At 32.2% G+C, this 18,860-nt stretch overlaps 2 protein-coding genes and 1 pseudogene across 4 annotated transcripts; 2 read left to right on the top strand and 1 right to left on the bottom strand.

Annotated features, from left to right (window-relative positions):
- Positions 1-754: 754 nt before the first annotated feature.
- LOC100787517 (ethylene-responsive transcription factor WIN1) lies at positions 755-2,185 on the bottom strand. Its single transcript, XM_006600688.4, has 3 exons — positions 1,915-2,185; positions 1,338-1,810; positions 755-1,235 (listed from the first exon to the last, which is right to left on the bottom strand). The coding sequence occupies exons 1-3, from the start codon at positions 1,992-1,994 to the stop codon at positions 1,069-1,071; spliced, it is 720 nt and encodes a 239-aa protein (XP_006600751.1). The 5' UTR covers positions 1,995-2,185; the 3' UTR covers positions 755-1,068.
- Positions 2,186-7,863: 5,678 nt separating this feature from the next.
- Positions 7,864-10,315, top strand: LOC100786975 (TBC1 domain family member 13-like; annotated as a pseudogene). The gene is made up of 7 exons (XR_003265221.2): positions 7,864-8,194; positions 8,334-8,479; positions 8,570-8,722; positions 8,851-8,979; positions 9,498-9,677; positions 9,760-9,876; positions 10,007-10,315. The product of XR_003265221.2 is annotated as a TBC1 domain family member 13-like (transcript).
- A 3,251-nt stretch (positions 10,316-13,566) lies between these two features.
- On the top strand, positions 13,567-14,679 carry LOC100306355 (uncharacterized). Of its 2 annotated transcripts, none has more exons than NM_001250588.2 (2): positions 13,567-13,907; positions 14,026-14,679. In NM_001250588.2, the coding sequence occupies exons 1-2, from the start codon at positions 13,733-13,735 to the stop codon at positions 14,274-14,276; spliced, it is 426 nt and encodes a 141-aa protein (NP_001237517.2). In that variant the 5' UTR covers positions 13,567-13,732; the 3' UTR covers positions 14,277-14,679. The 2 variants fall into 2 exon arrangements, with proteins under 2 accessions (NP_001237517.2, NP_001350264.1); NM_001363335.1 differs by having other exon boundaries at positions 14,023-14,679.
- The last annotated feature ends 4,181 nt before the right edge of the window (positions 14,680-18,860 follow it).

Here is an 18,860-nt window from a genome sequence, read left to right as displayed (position 1 = left end):
ATATATTAAGGATATATTATTTTGAAAGTAATTGTTATAAAAATATAATTTTCAATGGTATGGCAATTTAAAAATAGTTAATAGTATAAAAAACTTTTATATTATCATTTTAATTAAACTCTAATTTAATAATTCAATTAGATCAATCATTGCATAACAAAGCATCATTTTTGCTCAAGTATAACCTTTTAAAAAAACTGCTTACAGTATACATTTACAGTTAAAAAATGTATTAAAATGTAAAATTAAATAAATATAACTAGCATTACTTGAAAGGCACCACTGAGTTGGCGAATACAAGAAATTATTTTAACTTAATCACTGATCTTGATTCGGAATCTTAAATGTTTTTTAAAAAAACGTTAAATACTTACGAGGCCTACGTCTTGTTTCAGTGACTTTAATCATCTGAGGCAGCAGGAATAACAACGATGAGATAAGAAAGAAAATTAAGCTCCACCCTATATAATGAAATCTCCCACGTATGGAAATAGGAAAATATCTTATGGCAGCTCTATCTTCAATGGAAAAGAACGAATATGCACGAATTTATGTGTATTCATTTTATTGTTATTATTTATTAAAAAGATAAAAGAAAAGTAGCAGAATTGTTAATTTGTAGGAAATCAGAGAAAGACTTTGGTATACACCAAACCAGATTATTAAGCCTCCAAACGAGCATGATAGTCGAGCACCGCTAAGATAAGGAGAACTGAAAATATATTTATTATTTATGATAAATAAACCATGAACGTTTCAAACAAGCAGCAGACGATAGGGCCTTTACATATGAACTCTGAAAATAATATTCTGTATACATCTCTCTTATTTTCTTATGTATATTTTCCTATGCATGCATGTAATATGTATGTGTATATATATATTATCTACACTTATAATAAATATGACATACATGAAAACAGATATGATATGATAGATATGATGTGGTTATATATAATTAGCCTATAACTACCACTTCCCTTTTTTTCCCAAATAATGACAACCCTTGTTGAAGATGAAGATTAAACATGCATGTGAATACCATAACGCTGTGTGGAAAAAAGAAGCTTAAAGAAAAAAGTGGTCATGATCAGCACCATCCCTTTCTTGAATGTTGTTGTTAAATGATGGGCTAGGGCAGTTTCTGTCGTTGAGGAGTTCCTCAATCATCTGAAGGGCAATTCTCTCCTCTTCGTCAATCTCTCCTCTCACAACTTCTTGATGATGAAGATTACCTATCACACACACACGGGAGGAAATATAAGGTTGATCTAGTGATTCGAGAATAGTGGAGAAGAGATTGAGTGTTTCAAACATTCATAAGAAAACTAACAAACCTGTCACAGCCAGTGATGGAGACTCAATGTGGTGATGTTCAGAAGAAGGTAGAGAAGAAGAAAGAGAACTACTACTGCTACTATCAGCTTGATGATGAGTGTCATTATTATTAACATTAACACTCTTCTTTCCCAGTTGAACCGTCATGACCCAATTTGAATCAGAACGCCTCCCAGCACGTTTTTGCCACACTCCGATGTGGGAGTTCTCCGGGTCAAGCCTCAAACAAGTCATAGAAGGTGAAGGTACCTTCCCACATTTTCGAAGCTTTGCATGTAAGATTTCCTCCAGATCCTTCGAGGTGGTGGAGGGAGTGTCCTCACTGGTAGTGCTCTTTGGATCACCTTCTGGAGTTTGAGTTATTGGGAAATTGGTCTTGGCATTTCTCCCACTCATCAGAATCGCAGCTTGATCATAGGCTCTAGCAGCTTCTTCTGCTGTTTCAAATGTCCCTAGCCACACCCTTCTCTTCCTGTTCCACAAACAACAAAAAGAAAAATATTACTAATTTGTTAGTGTTGGATACGCCAAAAAGTCTCAGATGGCTTTGACGAAAATTAAGTTGAAATAACTTACAGAAGCGGGTGGCGAATTTCGGATACCCATGAACCCCAATGGCGTTGCCTGACACCTCTGAACTTCTTTGATTGCACCATGATGTTGTTAGAGTTTGTTAATTGGGGTTCAGGGATGATGCAAGTGATGATATGTTTTGGACTCACAATAAACAGTGATGGGCAAGTACAGAAGGAACAGATCACCAATTAGATATAGAAGGAGATTTCAACCCTAAAGAAGGCACACTGTCGGCTAACTAAAAGGTTATAGTACAACAATTAAACATCTTTACCTAAATCTCTTTTCCCTCTAACAGTCACCCTTTAATAAATGTTTGTGCTTGACTTGGTTGTGACTTGTGAAGTTGATCGCTGGACTAGCTACTTTCTTCATGTTTTCTCTCTCGATGGCACATGGTGTATGCACACTGTACTTGTGGGCCAAATAGTACGTAGGTTAATTAACTACCCAAGTGTGTTAAATTAAAGGTGACATTCGCTGGAATTCTATTACCTGTCATTATAAGATGGAACCACTCCAACTCGGTGGTTATGGTTATGGAAGAGCATGTATATATAAATCAAAATGCATGTTCATCAAGTTATAATTATGTGTGGTAATTCGAAATAAATTAAACCTCTAGCTAGCTAAGATCACAGCGGCTTCATATATATAACATCATTTTGTATTATTGGGTTATGATTATATAAATGCGGCTTTTATTTTTTAACACTATTATATGAAAAGGTTGATGGGGTATTGTATACGGATTGTGTATTATGAGTGTAGTATGAATTAATTAGCTAGAAAGAGATCGAGAAGAAAAGTATATAAAGTAGACGTGGATAAACTAAGAGCGTGGACAGAGAGTTTAATTAGTTGTAGCAAAATTGACGATAGAACGTGTTGCTATAATTGGAGTGGTGAGCTTGGGTCGGGTACAGGTGGTCACGGGCCTATGCTAGCTTATAATAGAAAACTAATTAACCCACTTTGACAATCCAATTGGCTCATCTTCCTAATACCACAGAATAAAGAAAGAGAGGTGTGTGGCTATATGTTCATATCTACTATTATGCATGCATCCCTTTATGAGAGTGTACGTGATCTAGCTAAGTAAATTATGAATTAAATACACACACATGTGAATGCCCGTTACCTCTTCTATTTTTCATAATCAACCACTTGATTAGCCTAATTTCTTACTTTATTCTCAAAATGTCATTTTTTTATCAGACAGAAAATTAGCTTAACGAAGTACAAGAGACAAAAGCATATATATAGTATACACCTTTTTTTTAATCTTCTTTCCTCTCACCAGTTTATGATGATAAGGAAGATGAGATTAATTAGTAGTATTTGTTAGAAAAAATAACTTAACTAGTAACAACTAACAACCCAGCTAAGAGTATATTTTCTCCCAAACTAAATATGCAATTGAATACTAAATTGATCTAAGGCACCTGGTGTTCAAGGCAAAACTGACAAATAGCCTGCTCATTATAAGAATGATATTTCTCTTAACTAAATTAATTTTTTGGTAGGAGTCTATGTAAAATTATTTGTCATAATTAAGCCATAACTTTCGAAAAAAAAAATACCGAGCCAACTTTATATATATATATATATATATATATATATATATATATATATATATATATATATATATATATATATAAAATAAAAAAAGCCAAAAGCCCAAAACTTTCCAAAAAACAAAACAGTATCATTCACTTTTTATTATTCAAGAAGTATCATTCACTGTTCCGAAGTTTGAAATATTTTTTTATAAGCTAAGAAATTTATTAAGGAGTATAAGGATACTCAACCCATGTACATACCTAATCTATAGCAAGTAGCAGCTACGCTAGTCTAACAATTGTTTCAACGTCTGGGGGCAAATACGCCAATTAGAGAAAAAAAATAAAAACTGCCATCAATGTCTCAACGTAAAGTGTGTTGGGATTGGCAAGTTTCAGAGGTTATATGTACTGACGGTTGTGATGATCTTAGAGAACTCCTATTAAGGTCTTCTAATGTAATTCTGCAGATTACGGTACTCGTAATTTACCGAAATAAAATCCCTTTTTCGTGAATTAAGAAAACTACCATTGTGTACTCCAACAGAACTGTCCTCAGATCGATTATATTAGTGAAGTTATAAAATATCATTATTAAAAGTCATTCTGTATCAGAGTAACCAAAGCGACCACAACATGGAATGTCAAAGCAGCTGCCATGGTTTACAATTTTGACCTCTTACTAATTCATGGTGTTGTAGATAAACATATAATCAAAACAATCAAATCGGCACAATTACCTCCCACATGAATAGAATTGTACACTTTTTGAGGGGAAAATTTAATTAAAATAATTTTATACCTTTCTATTTTTATATTTGAAAATAAAAATTATCTCTTTTTTATCTTAAGAAGGCGCTTTTACACGCAGTACTATCGACAAAGGAGCTTTTACAATACCAAAACCATCAAATGAAGTAGGTAGCTTTGCGGTGTTTTAAGTAACTTTTGGAGTTTGTGGATGTTACTAACCGTGGAGGTGAAGCAAGTTGAAACCTATAAACATGGAAAAATAAAAATCTAGGATCACAACCAACAGTTACTTATTAGGGCATATCCAACACACTGCTTGCACATATGCTTACATTGTGTTTGGTTTTGACTTTGAATCTTTCACGCATATTCCACTCCTAACAAAAACAACTACTTTTCAACATTTCGTCCATTTTCATCTTTTTTTCACTTTAATTCCTACTACTTTCATACGTACCAAACGAAAGTTTAATAAATTAAGAATAGGACAAAGATTTCCATCTTCACCACGACACATCATCTTTCGATAAATTAAATTTTATAAAACTTTCTATTGCATAGTTGATAAAAATTCAATGCTCGTATATAAAATTACTAGACAGGGTAAATTTTAACGATATTCACTCTGAACAATCAAGTGGATCCATGGTAAATTGTGTTTTTTTTTTTTAAATATAAAATGCGTTTTGTGGGGTTTCATGGATGAATCCGTACAACTTATAAGGAGTGGAGCCTTTCCAAGTTGGAATGATGATTTCAAGTGAAAATGGGGTTTCTTTAATGATCCCTTTGCCCCCATGAAGTGTTGTAATGCATGCAATGCAATGATAAGCTTTAATTTTATTTTTTTTAGAAGTAACATATTTCGATAGTCAAAAGTTATGAGATTAAATCTCGAGACATAAAAATTATCAAAATAAATTTTATCTCTTGTAATAAAATCTTTTTCATACGTATAATTAGAAGATCGAATCCTTATGAATTTAAAGAGCTCGGTCATTTATCAACTATGTTAGACTTCTTGGTTATTTAATTTCATCCTTTTGTACAGTGCATGGGATACGGATATATAAAGGCTTGCTATCATTAAGTTTATATGAATGTATAAGGGCCACAGTGCGACCTTTCTTCACGCGTTAATCAATTGCTTATACACTAAAAAATGAAAAAACATATATAACTTTCATACTACCATGTCGTCACTTTTTCTTTTTCCTCTGAAAGGTATAATTCAAGTAGTACTTTAATTAATATTTTCTAAAAAAGAAAAAAAAAATAGTACTTCAATAAATGCATTAGTTGGATGCATTAAGAAAAGCAAGGCAAATGAAAGATAAGGGGAAGGGGGGTTATAAAAATATAGAACCCCCGAAGCTTACGTCCCTCAAATTGGGGATATGAATTAGGTTTTACTGAAATATTTACTAAATTATAAGATAAAATCCTTGTTCTTGTATTATAAAATATAATATTGGTGTTATTCTTTTTAACCAAAATTTTCGAATTGCCTTCCATAACACACATACCACAAATCTGTATTGTCTCTGCTGTAAAAAATTCCTTGTGCTCTTCGTTTAGTCTTATATTCAATCCTTTACTAAGATAATTGACTGCGCATGCTAATCAATAATTCAATGAACTATCTATTTGCTTCCTACTCACCCCGTTTATATTGGAGAGGATTAAAGCATCCAAATTCTTATTCAGCCATTCCCTAACTAAACTCGTACGCTAGTCATTCTTGTACCAACTTAAGATTGTTTAATATGTTTAGAAATAGTAGTAATAAGCATGTTAGGAATAGAATTTTAAATTATAAATAATGAGTGGCATAAACATGTACAAACAAAAAACTAGTCACGTGCATTGTATGATGTTTAAGTCTAGCTAGCTTTTATAAGTTGTAAAAAAAAAGTCCAGATTTTACAAACTTTTATAAAAAAAATTAAAACTATTTGATACTGAATTAAATAAATCGTATTTAGCCTGTGTTCTGTACGATATTTTAGTTAATTTTTAATTTTTTATTAATTAAAAAACTTATTTGGTTATTTGGTAAACAATTTTTTTAATAATTTCTCAGTAACTTGTAACATTTTTTTAAACACTACTTGAAATAATATTTTTTAAAATGCTAACTTCTAGTTTCTAGCTTTTTATATTATCTTTCATTGCTATCCTTAATATATTTATCAAATTTTCTGTTTATCATTTTAAAATAAATCATGATTTTATTATTTTTCAATCATTTTACATTTTAGCTATTTCAATAATTAATTTTACCAAACGCTTAAAATTTAATAAGTTAACTTTTTCAACTTTATGTTAACTTTTCAGTTAGTTTCGTCAAATATAATCTTAAGTATAATATACTTTTTAAAATATAAGCAAATATTAACTATTAGATTACTTAATTGTAAATGTTTAATTTATCTAAAATTTTATATTCATAATTATTGAGATAACACCAATATGTTTAACAGTTAAATACTTAAATTATTGGACTGTAATATATTAGGAAGTCGGTGAGAGACGCAAAAAAACCTTTTCCATCAATTTTTTTAGAATGATTTCTTTTATATGGATAGCATTAGAATTTTTAATTTATCTCGTGTTCCTTTTCTCTCCTTTAATTATGACATCCAAATAAACGGGAAGAATGCTCTCAATATTTTTCTCTTTTTTTTTTTTTTTTCAACAATCTCTTTTTATAAACATCATTATTTTCTCTTTCCACTCTTATGCTATCCATATATGAAAAATAGCAAAAGAATTTTTATTAGAAAGGATGACTACAAAAGGAGGGATACTAAAAAATTGAGATTACCCTAGTTGAAATCCGGCCGGAACAGCTGGATTATGCAAATTGGTTCCAAAGCCCAAAAGGGCCCGGTCCAGTTAGGCCGAACATTTCTCAATAGGCCAATTTCACAGGTCTTAAACTAAAAGCCGTGGCGCCTAACTGCCATTCAAACGTTAACTACCATTCTTCTTCCGAGTTTGATATCCGAATAATGGAGAAGCAGAAGCTGAAACAACTCTTACTCTCCCATCCTTCCACGTTACACTTCCTACCGTTTCAACCCGGTCCATTCCTCTCTGTAAACTCGGTCATAACTCAGCCGCTATGCTCAAAGGCAAGCTCAAGCTTCCCGCTCCGGACAAGGTTCGGAGGGTCTTTCCCGACCAGCTTGGCAGCTTGGTCGCAGGATTCGACGAAAAAGGCCATGGAATCGAAGGCTCCGAATTCAAACTTGAGTCCGGCAAAGAGCTCAAGCCGATTCAGCCTGGCGAGTTAGGATTTCACATAGGGAGTGATGATGATGATGACAAGGAGACAAAAATTTGGCAGAGATTCTGTCACTCCGGTTTCAGTGTTGAAGAAGTTGTGATCACACCTAGATAGAGGGGTGTGTTGAAAGTGTCACATGACAGGTAGTCATGAGGAAAATAGCGCATGTTGAAGTCCCACATTGAATAAAGATGGTGTCGAGATAAATTATATAAGTGGGAAATAATTCTCACCTTACAAGTTGGTTTTGTAAGGTTGAGGCAAAGCCCAAACTACTTTCTAACATGGTATCACCTTGGATTGGAGAAGAAAAATTGAAATGGTTTTGTTTTGATTTCCTTTATATTCATTTACCCTTTTCGTTATCAGCTTTCTCAAAGGGAGATAAATTTGGAAAAGTTGCAAAGAATTGCCAGCACTGGTATTCCTGATGGAGGAGGTTTGCGTGAAAAGGCTTGGAAGCCATCTTCTAGTAATGAAGATATTAGATTTATGTTCTATTTGGAAAATTATAAAATCCTTTGATTGCAGTTATGTCTGCATACAAGCAGCCGACTGTCCTGCTATGATTTGTGTTACTTATCTTCATCTCATGACTTGTGGGGCAAGCAACTAAAAGTGAACAGGCAAAAAAAGTATGCTAATCTGAAAGAGGGATCTTCTCCAGAATCCGGTAATATACTGCTGATTTGTACATTTTCACGTAAGCAGTTATATTTATATCAAACATTTACCTGGGTATATCTGGTGTGCTTTGTGCTGTAGCTCTTGCTTTCCAGTTTTCACTGATCATATTATTGAATCTAAGACAGTCAAAACATATCTGGAAGGGATATGAGGAATTAAGTTCGACCAAGCGGCACAAGGACAATGATGTTGATGGCCAACTTAGGCGACATGAAATTTCTCATGAAGATTGAGCCTTGGTAAGGCTAGCCTTTGGAGTCAATATTTCCATGTAGGTTTCTCCTGCATTTTGAAGTTACATTTCACTGAATCCCTTCAGGATAATGAAGTTCATTCTTATCATTGTCTGTCTATCTTCTAGTACACAGAGATAGTAGAACAGATAGATCGAGATCTGCAGCGCACACATCCAGATTTGCCATTCTTCCCAGGTGAGTCATCAATTAGTTGCAAAAAAAGGGTAATAACTAACTGCACCACCAAAAATCTCTACAAGTTTTCTATTAATTTTTTGTAAGTTTTGGTTTTTAGCTGAGCTACTTATCAAACAACTCTCAATTTTGTTTCCACTTTTCAGTGTAAAGTGATAGACTATAGGGGGTTCGACTCTTATTGAAGTTTTTGTTGATACTTTGACTATAGGAAGCGATGAAGAATATAATTCTCCTTTTTGCCAAGTTAAATCCTGAGATTCGTTATGTGCAAGGCATGAACGAAGTCTTGGCACCAATGTACTAAGTATTTAGTACTGACCCTGACAAGCAAAATGCTGTAAGCATGTTCCCCGCATAACTGTTTATTATGTGATTTGTGGCAGTTCCCATTGTTTTTCTTTGGCTAGGTAAAATGCATGGTGTATATGATGAAGTAGAACATTCACCTGATTTCGGCAGTAAACCAAAATTAATGGTTGAAGGAGGGTAAATTGTGTTTTGGAAATTTAAATTTGAGTTTATATATCTTACTTTCAATATTACTTGTAGACAATTTGGATGTTTAATTTATTTATGTTTTAGACATGAACCAGCACTAAGCAAGCATGATTCAGCTTCCGTTATGTTGACCAATATCCATTACATTGAACAACCATAAATTCTATAACTTACCAGATGGGTTACTAGACTTGGCCATTTTAAAATTATATGTTGCTGTATTACAATTGTCTTCCTCTCGTATCATCCATCACATTTTTGTTCTTGATGATTATCCACATAAATAAATGTTAATGGACATAAAGGACTTTAATTTTTTCATCTGTTATTTAATTATGCTATGTTTCTTTCTATTAGGGAAATGTAGAAGCAGATAGAGTTTCTTGTTTTGTTCGAATCTTGGGTGACTCAGCGGATCATTTCTGCCAGCAATTGGATAATAGTTCGAGTGGCATCCTTGCCACTCTTTCTCGCTTGTCAGATTTATTAAAAGTAAATGATGAACAATTATGGCGTCATTTTGAATTGAGAACAAAGGTAGAACCTTTAAATGTTTTTGCTTCAACAGCTTGTACAGTTCCATTCTATTTAAATTGATGCCGCTGAACCTCATGAACAGGTTAAACCACAGTTCTATGCATTCAGATGGATTACACTCCTACTCACGCAAGAGTTCAAATTTGAGTATATCTTGAGAATATGGGATACACTTCTGAGTAACCCTTTTGGTGTTTAGGTATCTCTCTCTCAATCAAACTCCTCGGCAAACTTTCAGGAAAAAATTAATACTTAGCTTACAATATTAGTGTGGTTTTACTTGTCATTTTGATTAATAATATGTTACCTGGCTTAAATTTCTTTTGCAGGATATGCTTCTTCGGATCTGTTGCGCAATGCTACTTTGCGTGAAAAGCAAACTGCTAAGTGGTGATTTTGTGACCAATTTAAAACTTTTACAACACTACCCTGATGATATCAACATAGAATACCTCCTCCAGGTTGCCAAGGATATTAGGCCTGACACATCTTATTATTGTCTATCACTTTGATTTATTACGCTTGAAATTTTTGTGTATAATCTCATCAAATTATAATGTTTTAAAACTGAAAGTACTGAGTAACCGATTCCTAGCAACATAAACGTGCATTGCAAAATGCAAATATTAAGGACAGAGTTCATGAGCAGAAATAGAGCTATATATATATATATATATATATATATTATGAAGATTTTAGCCAGGTAATAGCACATTATGCTAGTGGAGAATTCTAAAGTTTGGTTTAAATGTTCTCTTAAGGCGAAATTTGGGCAATGCTAAACCTTTCTAAATTAATATCTAAAAGAATTTCAAATGAGCTGGCATGTGATATTAAGTGTTTGGTCACAGAGAATGAAACCTTTCTAAACCTTTAATATTATAATGTTTTTTTAGCTTTCATTCTCTTTAATTAGAAGAAGAAATCGAGCCAAGCTTTTGAGAGTAGACACAGAGAAATGGATTCTATTGATTGCTTGGAAGAATAAGAAGACTTTCTAGAAGGTCTTCTTAAATAAAGAAGGCACAAAATATAAAGACCAAGAATTATATATAGATTCAGCTTTTGAGAATAGTCATCTGATATTTTAGAAACATGATTGCATATGCTCTTTATTAGTGGGAACAACATTGAGTTGTACATGGTTAATTGGTTACTGATGCTTCCAAAATCTAAAGTTACAAGTTATTCTCAATAGCTAACAAAATCCGTAAGTTAGGACTGTGCACATTAACATTTTTTTAAGGTCCTACATTGGAGAAAATTTTGAACTAACTTTATAAATGACGCGACGCATTCATTGTTTGCAGACAAGTAAAGCTAAATAATACGGGATGTCATGTACGTGATTTCCCGCCCCTCCGTAATACTTTTATTTTTCCAGTTTTTTACTAACTGTGTTTTGTCCAATTTTTTTCGTCGAACGTCTTGTGAAATATATGTGCTCAACTTTTCATGAGGTCAAGTCTTGGACTGATAGACATCTATTCGTGGTGAGATCTAACTGGTGTGAGCTAATTTTTTTATTCATAAAAATATAATATTATAAATATAGTGTATATTAATTTTCAATTAAACTTAGTATTTTATCTTAATAATCGTTGTCTTCGTCTTTGTCTTGATGATTAACATTGATCGGAACTATTAAAACGACATGCTGATTTTGATTTAAGAATCAACGATATCTATAAAATATATATAAATTTTGTTCATTTAAAAATGTTATAAACGCATTAAATAATTCATTTAAAAAAACAAATTATGGGCCCAATGAGACTAGACTCTACTAAGGAAATTTATAACCATTAAACTCCGGCCTGAGAAACGCGTCATGGATGACAAAAGCTCCGTTTATTCGAAGAGATTCTACTAATTCCAGAAGTCGCATACCTCTTCCACACTCTCCACCTGTTTAAAATATACATGGTGCTTTTCCTCTCATTTCTTTTCCTTCTTCTTCACTCATTGTTTCTTTTCTTCATGGGATAATGACATTGATGGTAGTGACGCTAACCTTATTTTATATATTTGGGACATCAACGCTCTTTTTGGCTTTATATTTCTGTTGTAGAAATTATAAACAGGTTATATTCCTTTGCTACGCAAGTCTTCAAGAGTTGGTGGGGTTAAAGGTGAAAATCGATCCCAAAATCATACGGTATTTTATGAGAGGATCTAGGATGGTCAATTGCTTAAATAAATTCTTTATTTTAACTTTGTGAGCCTTATAATTTTACATAAATTTAAATATTTTACCATTTTTTTACTTAAATGTTAAGATTATTAAATTAAGTACAAAACATAATTTCTTGAGTTCTACAATACTCAAAAAAACAAATTTTTATTGTATAAATTTTATTAATCAACCATGTATAAATAATTTCATGTAAGCACTTGAAAATACTCAAAGTTGAGGTGGATAAATTTATTTGTTGAATAAATTATATATATATATATATATATATATATATATATATATAATATTATCTATGGTCCTTATTGTTAGAAATAAATGATAAAGTATTTTACACTATTATTTGTTTCTTATAAGGTATAATAAAAATCAGAATCAGAGATAATATTAATTTAATTAAGAAATTTAAATAATCAGCTCAATGAAAATGAACATGAGATTAATATTCTCAAATATATTATAATATTAAAGTTTATAATAATCTAAACAATATGAATTTAATTAGTTTTATAGTTTACAATATATTAAATAGTCAACGCTATAAAAATAAAATACAGAGTTAAATGCAGCAACATCTAGTTATAATTAAAATTCAATTTTGAACTAATGTCTTAAATAATCAAACTCTGGCAAGTTATCCAATGTGAACCGAATCTATATATTCTAACATTCAATAATTAGAATGTAGCTTATCCATTGCTAACTGAAGTGTACAGTGCACGCGCCACCGAATCTCCTTCCACTTCTCCCACTCACTCAGATCGACTCACCAAACCCTCACTACATATCCTTTGGGTATTGCCGTCAGCTGTTGGCCATAACATCATTTTGTTGCAAAAGACATCCTAATATCCATTTCAATGAATGATTCTTAAAATTGAACTCGTTTATTTATTATAAACGTTAGGCTAATTATGCAACTCAATATTTTCTTTAACAATAATTTAAGAAAATTATTATTATAAAGTTAGCTTTTTTTTTAATTATATGCTAGAGTTTTATTTTATAAAAAGGAAAACTCATTATGAACAAAATATAAAAAAAAAAAACCTAATATGTTCTTTAAATCAACCAACGATATATAATTTCATTCTTTATACCCATTTTTTGTTATTAATATTAAGTATTCAACGTTCATTCAAACATTAAAAAATAGATATAGATGTATAAAAAATCATAATTCATAAACATTCTCTTAGTTATAGTTGTATTAAAATAACTTCTCAACCTCAATCTATAATTAAGATCAACTTTAAATAATCATTTTTACGATCTTTTCACCTTACAAGAAAAATAATGTAGACACGCAACACATAAACTCCAATCAATACGTCACGGTAAAAATATAAAAGCTGCATGCCATTCCGTTAAAGAAGTCCTACTTGCATTGGCGTTTTGCTTTGTTTATTTAATACATTATCAATATAAATAAAAGAGTAAACAATCAAATTTATCTTTAAAAGTGATGCAGTGATAAATTAATTTTTAAAAAATAAAAAATAGAAAAGTAATATTTGAATGTGCAATAATTTATCATATTTTATGCATATATATTAAATTTAAAATTTTCAGTTTTTAAGATAAAATGATTAGCTCTCACGTTTTGAGAGAAGAATTTGAATATATACGGAAATAAAACAATGTTCCATTTCAATTCTATTTGAAATATAATAACAATAGTATAGTATTATAGTCGTATTTATTATGGTTAGCAGCAGCTGCTCATATTTGACCCATTACTATATAAAATTGCTCATCCGCAAAGAGAATAAAACTCCCCTCACTCTCCACTTGCGTTGTGTCGTTCACAAACCCGTCAAAACCGAAAACGTCTCTTTCTTTCATCATCGAAATCACCGCCATGTGCTCAGTGATAAGCGCGCAAGGGGTGGCCGTTGCGACCGCCGTGGCCGTCTCCGGCACGGTGATCCTCCTCGCCCTCCGTCTCCAGAAGTCTTTCCCACCACCCCAATTCTCCGTTCACCACCAAATCCCTCCTTCTCCTTCTCCGGTTCTGCGATCTTGCATATCCAATGGTGGGTCCCGCTTTCCCCTGTTTCTTCACGCACACACATTCACACAAGAAAAAATGGTCTCTTTACAGTAATGTTTCTTTTGCTGACACGATTGTGTTGTGGGAATCTTGTGCAGTAGGGAAGAAGAGCAAGAAGAAGAAGAAAAGAGTGCACTTTGCGGAGGACGTGGTGGAGTCGTGCAGAGACGGAGAAGAGTTCAGGAAGCGAAACTCACGATCGAAGGTTCTGAAGAGTTATTATAACAACAACAACGGGGAAGAAGAAGAAGAAGAAGCGAAGATCGGAGGAATAATGCCTGCTAACAGGGTAGCTTTGTATAACGGAATTCTTAGGGGCCGTGTGGCCCAACGTTTGGCCTACTCTTGTTGATTTTGGTTTTTCTGTGAATATTCTCCGATTATGCTTCTTTCTTTTCTTTTCTCTTATTTTTACAACAGCTAGTAGTAATAAATTAAGAATTTAGAAGCAGATCTAGAGGGTGGGTCCACCACAAAGGCTGATATTAGTTGTTGCAGTGCAGTGGTTGCTCTCTTCGATGAGAGAGCTTATTGGACACAGGGTGTATGTAGTGTAGTGTCTTGTGAATCGTGAAAAGGATTTTGTTCATATTTTTAGGATAGGATAATCTTCTGCCCCCTCTCCATATTTGTACTTCAACCCATCCATTTTCTGCAATTTGTTCTTGTATTGTCATTTCTGACATGTAAATACAAGTAGTTCTAGTTTTTTTTAAAAAAATTCCAATTATAATAGGTTGTTGACATGCATTCTAGTCCATCTTTTTGCGAAAAACAACAAATTGTTATTTTTCCTTGAATGTAGATTTGAAGCATGTTTAATGAAAAAATAAATTCATATACTTGCCTCGTGATAATGCTTAAACTATAACAAAGCTGTGCCCAAATTTTTAAGTGGATCATCACAATTCAACCCCCCCCCCCCCCCTAAAAAATAAAACAAAAATGAGATGAGACACAAATTTGGTCGGTCAATTTTGAAGCTCCGATTTTACTACTTTTTTTGGTCCTAAGCAATTTTCAAGACCATCTTAAGACACCAATTGGGAGTTGGAGACAAGCAAAAGCAGAAGGGCTCCAGAGAGCAACATGGGCAACTGAAAAATTGGTTAGGTTACATGGGTTGTATTCATTGTGAAACAGAATCTTTAAATCAGCTCCTTTGTCCCATTCTTTCTAGCCCCGCATGAAAGCAAATTTACAACGTAGCAGTGTGTGGGGCTGGTAACTTATGTGTGCGTCCCCCATATTTTCCTACTCTTTTTTTTGTATCTTATGTCATTATAGTTTATTTTAGCAGGTGTTGTTGGCGTGAAAGTAGTTGCATGTTCCAAAATACCCAAGGGTCGGTTGTCCAACAAACACATATTCAGTAGTGTTTGCCTAATCATCCGAACCAATGAGAAACAAGAGAAATTGGAATGGTACCACCATGTCTGCATCCCCTCTCGTCACTCCAACATGCTTCGGTTATCATTGGACAAACCCCATGTGAAGTTCTCGTGGTACCGGTTGCAACTTGAACCAATCATATTTCACCCCAAGGGAGAAACAAGGGAAAGGTAAATTCTTTTAGGTGAGAAATGCGAAAAGAAAAAAACCATGTGATTGGATTTTCTTGTAAATGTCTCTGCATAAAGGAGGATGCTGGCTAGGATGAAGTCCTAAACAAGTGATACACTAATTAATTACCAGTTAATGTTTTTAGTAGCAACAAAACATGGGACAAACTTTTTGTGAAGGACAAAATTATGAATTATAGTATGTCATAAAAATTATACAAGCTGGTGTGCAGCATGACAGTGCGGCAATCATTCAGTTTGAAATATAGAAGGCAACAAAACCATGTGATTTGTGAATATAAAGTATTTTAAAATTAAATTTGGCTTTCCAGAGCTAGGAAAAGTCTTCAGCGTTGGATTAATATACTATTATTTCTTTCCTTTGGCAGGGCCATCTTGATTAGACGATGGTTAACGTAGGGGAAATCCCTGCAATTATGGAATTCTCTCAACTGCTTTGTAGTTTTCTTTGATTTTAGAAAACAGATAAGAGAAAAATAAATTATCCATTATCCATTACATATACTTCTAAAAGAAAAAGTTGATGATGAATGGCCAACCGTGAAATCTTAAGTTAATGGATATGAGTATTGATCGGCAAGGATATGCTCTGTTCCCACTTTTTGCTCTCAAATTTTATCTTAGTCGCACATTTTTGACAAAAAAAAAAAAAGTTACTCTCAATCAACATGAGTTATAATGTGAATTAACATTCTACCTGTCCGTGATTCCTTATCTAATCATTCTAATGAGGCAAGCGTTTATAGTCCACAAAATGCAATTGATGGATGGTGGCCTTCTAAGTAAATCAATAATACAAAAAATTCAACTCCATGTATAATGTATCCCTTGAGTGTAGTTACTATAGTCCTAGGAACTTGGAAGAATGTGTTTGATTTTCATTAGGCTGCTATAATTTGACAACTAGACCTAGAACTTACAAGTGATCCTCCAATATATATATATATATATATTGCAAAACGTGAGGTGCACCTAATAATCTAATGTAGTATTACTCAAATCATTGGTGGTCGTGGTGACCATTTAGCTTTTGAGACTCTTAAATGGCTGCAATCTTCTGGATGGTTGGTGATGTGGGGAGTTTTGAGTGACCATTTATCAAAGCTAAATTGGCAAAAACTAATTTGGGTGGAGCGTGATACACACACATCCATTCACAATGGCAGCCACAAAGCAATGTGACATGCAAATCTCACCGATGAATATTATCTTACTTCATCAGCTTTATGTATTTTCTTTTTGTTGAAAAATAAAGGAAGTTTCTCGGAAACATAGGGTGCTTTTCCATGTGGGCCATACTATGCGTGCGTGCTTCTCCATCTGTTGAAGAAAACATTCAATGCTTTTTGCCTAATCTATGTAGGCTTTCAACCATTCATTCTTTTTATATATAGTAAACAATGCCCCGCCAATAATGTTTGCCCATCTTACTCTTTTATCTATGATTGTTATGGTTGTATTATCTGTTAAACAGGTTGATTTCGCTGAATTAAGAATTGCTAATTTATTATATTGTGTTAAAAGCAATCTCAAAAATGACGTTTTAAGGTTGAGAGGTGGGTGACTGACAGCGCCAAGTCCCCTTACTACGCAACGTAAGCAGAAAGTTTGTTTATCATAGGAATGGTTCTTAGGGTGGTATAACAAAACATGGATCAATTACTAAAACTTTTTTTTTAGTGGATATGCTTTCTCTTTCCGGTATTCCACTCTTTGCTTGTTTTTTGTCTAAGGATGAGATTGTTAATGATAGTTGTTTGTATTCACCTATTTTTGCAATAATAGCTTATTGTCTAGCAAGATTGATTCCATTTTATATGTTTCGGATCTATTTATTTGTTTTTGAAGGATATTTAAATGTTCATTTTTTAAATTTTAATGGTAAAAAATAATTCATTTTATTCAATATCTTTATGGGAAAAGAAAGAAGTAAAACATAAATTAAAAAACAAAGTATGTTTGTTTTAATGTTTAAGGGGTTTCAAACGATCATTTGATCAAAAATAATAAAAAATTGTTACTTCTCATAAAATAATACTTTAGAATTTATGTTAACCAGACGTAATGGAAATATAAACATGCCTTAAATGGTAAATAAGTGTGACGTGAGATCCAAGTTTAAAAATAATTGAAATACTTTTACTATAATGACATAAGTTAATATGTTGTTTATATACTAATAGAGTAGAATTTAAATTTTAGATATGTAGTTACATTCAATAATGAAAAAAAAAATGTTTCTATCTTATCCTACTCAAACAAAATTGTTATATATAAATAATAAGGAATACACTGATTTCATATAAAAAAAGTGTAATTAATTTTAAAATTAAATAAATTTATAATTAAAAAAATAAAGAGAATAACAAATTTTGGTAAAAAAAAAAAAAAACAAATAAGGACTAGACCACCACCTGTTTGTGATTCTGAGTCATTTGTAATGTATGTTTGAATTGAAGTTAGAAATTTGTAAAATAAAATAAAATAAATACACATTTCAATAACCTAAGCTAGTTCAGTTGAATGTAACTTACTATAGCCAACCACACCTTTATGAGTTCACTTCGTTGTTCCAAAATCATAGACTGTCAGAGCTATTGATTGTACCGAGCAAGCGAACAGTGGCTATTAAACATATTGAATTTTTCTTTGCTAGCTATGGTCTACCGTCCACAATCCATAAGTATTCCAATAGTATTGCCACAGGTCGCATTATATATATTTTTTCAGATATCTTGTCAAAAAAGTTAGTGTTGTTTAACATTAATTTTAACTACTTTGATATCAAGATAAGTAATTTCAGTACGTTGATATAAAGTTTTGACAAATTCAAGTTGAATTCTGCCCGTTTATGTTTTTAATTGTCTTGCATTACTCTCCTACTTGCTGCCTCATTATTTCTAGCAACTTTAGCTGATTTGATGCTTGTTTAGGTAGCTTTTCTTTTATTTATTGCTGTTAATGCTGTGTTCGGATCTATTTGATATTCTCATTGAGAGGGAAAACAAAGGCATAAGTTTTATTGTGCTACCTATTTATTAATTAAAAAAAACTAAAATAAAGTACTTTTGATAAAAATAAGTTGTTATCTATTTTAACGTTCTGTTTGTCAAGTCAAATTTAGCATGTGAATTAAAAAATTAAAATAATAATTAAATCTCTTATTTCTCCTCCAAAATAAATGTTAAGGACTTAAAATTAAGAGAAGAAGAAATGGGTATTAAAAAGATTCAAAACATATGGATTGAAAATCTCTATGTTTTGAATTTTTTTTTTAAATAATTTTTTATATTATTTTATTTATAAAATTTGATAATTAAAAAAGTTTGATATTTAATTGGATATTGTATTTA

Source organism: Glycine max, chromosome 17 (genome assembly GCF_000004515.6).
Source record: "Glycine max cultivar Williams 82 chromosome 17, Glycine_max_v4.0, whole genome shotgun sequence".
Taxonomy (NCBI): Eukaryota; Viridiplantae; Streptophyta; class Magnoliopsida; order Fabales; family Fabaceae; genus Glycine; species Glycine max.
Note: the sequence above shows the minus strand (reverse complement) of the source record. Positions and strands in the feature narration are given on the sequence as shown.